Here is a 1,007-nt window from a genome sequence, read left to right as displayed (position 1 = left end):
TTGGAAAATATATACCAAGAACACAAAATTTTTATGAACGCAAAGATGAAATTTTGAAAATATTAACTAGATCTTTTTGGAGAATAAAAGAATTCTTTGAGGAATATTGTAGAGAAAGATACTCTGTAAAAGTTACGTTGCAATCTTCGGAAATTGGATTTAAATAAACCAAAGAATGAAAGGACACATCCTTTCAATTAAAATACATATCTTATTAAAAATACTTAATATTAATTTTTGATATCAAGGAACACACAAGAGGCCATATATTTTCTCACTACATATTAATTAAATATATATACTATCATTTATTGAAAGATAAAAACATACCATTTCTCCTTATTATTCATATATAATATCAAATATCTATATATTAATAATAATATATGCTATCATTAATTAAAATTGAGTTGATACTTTGGCCTCTGATCAGGATTAAAGAGTCCAAAATGTTTCTCACTTGCATCTCCCTTCTTTTCATTTTCATCAAACATGGCGAATAAATAAGTTTCTATGGTCCTTCCAGGTTTCTTTGGTGTTCCAGCCCCTCTTTTCACATGATTAATCAAATTCGTATAATAAGTCCTCGCATTTTTCAAAGTTGCTGCAGGGTGTCCCTGAGAAGGCCAACCACTTTCCGATACAATAATTTCAATATTTTGTCCTCCAAGTTTCTCCGTAGCAAAATACATTGAATCCACAAGGGCATCGAAAAGATTTTGATATCCTGCATCATTTCTCCTTTGTTGATTGAAAAGTGCATAAGAAAGAGGAACGGCGTCAGTGTTATCAATATGGGCAAAATAAGGGTAAATATTGGCTAAGAGCGGAAGATTATGTCGTGCTAGAAATCCAATTATAGGATTAATGAAACTTTTATATTCTTCGCGAAAAATGCTATCTCTAGGTGGGTAGGTGTTGGTTAAGAGCCCTGAATATGTCGATGTTGAGACCTTGATTTGATTTTGCAATCCTGCTAATGATAACGCGTTGTAAATATTTTCCAT

The 1,007-nt window shown here is 31.3% G+C and overlaps 1 protein-coding gene across 1 annotated transcript; it reads right to left on the bottom strand.

Moving 5' to 3' along the window:
* Positions 1–229: 229 nt before the first annotated feature.
* LOC125852242 (glucan endo-1,3-beta-glucosidase A-like) lies at positions 230–1,007 on the bottom strand. The gene has a single exon (XM_049531974.1). It carries the CDS (start codon positions 1,005–1,007, stop codon positions 396–398), a length of 612 nt encoding a protein of 203 aa, XP_049387931.1. The 3' UTR covers positions 230–395.

The sequence above is a fragment of the Solanum stenotomum genome, unplaced genomic scaffold (assembly GCF_019186545.1).
Source record: "Solanum stenotomum isolate F172 unplaced genomic scaffold, ASM1918654v1 scaffold3313, whole genome shotgun sequence".
NCBI lineage: Eukaryota > Viridiplantae > Streptophyta > Magnoliopsida > Solanales > Solanaceae > Solanum > Solanum stenotomum.
This window is presented reverse-complemented; position numbering and strand designations above follow the sequence as displayed.

Coding starts and splice junctions, on each gene's coding strand:
- LOC125852242 (XM_049531974.1), bottom strand. CDS start 1,007: ATGGAAAATATTTACAACGCGTTATCATTAGCAGGATTGCAAAATCAA.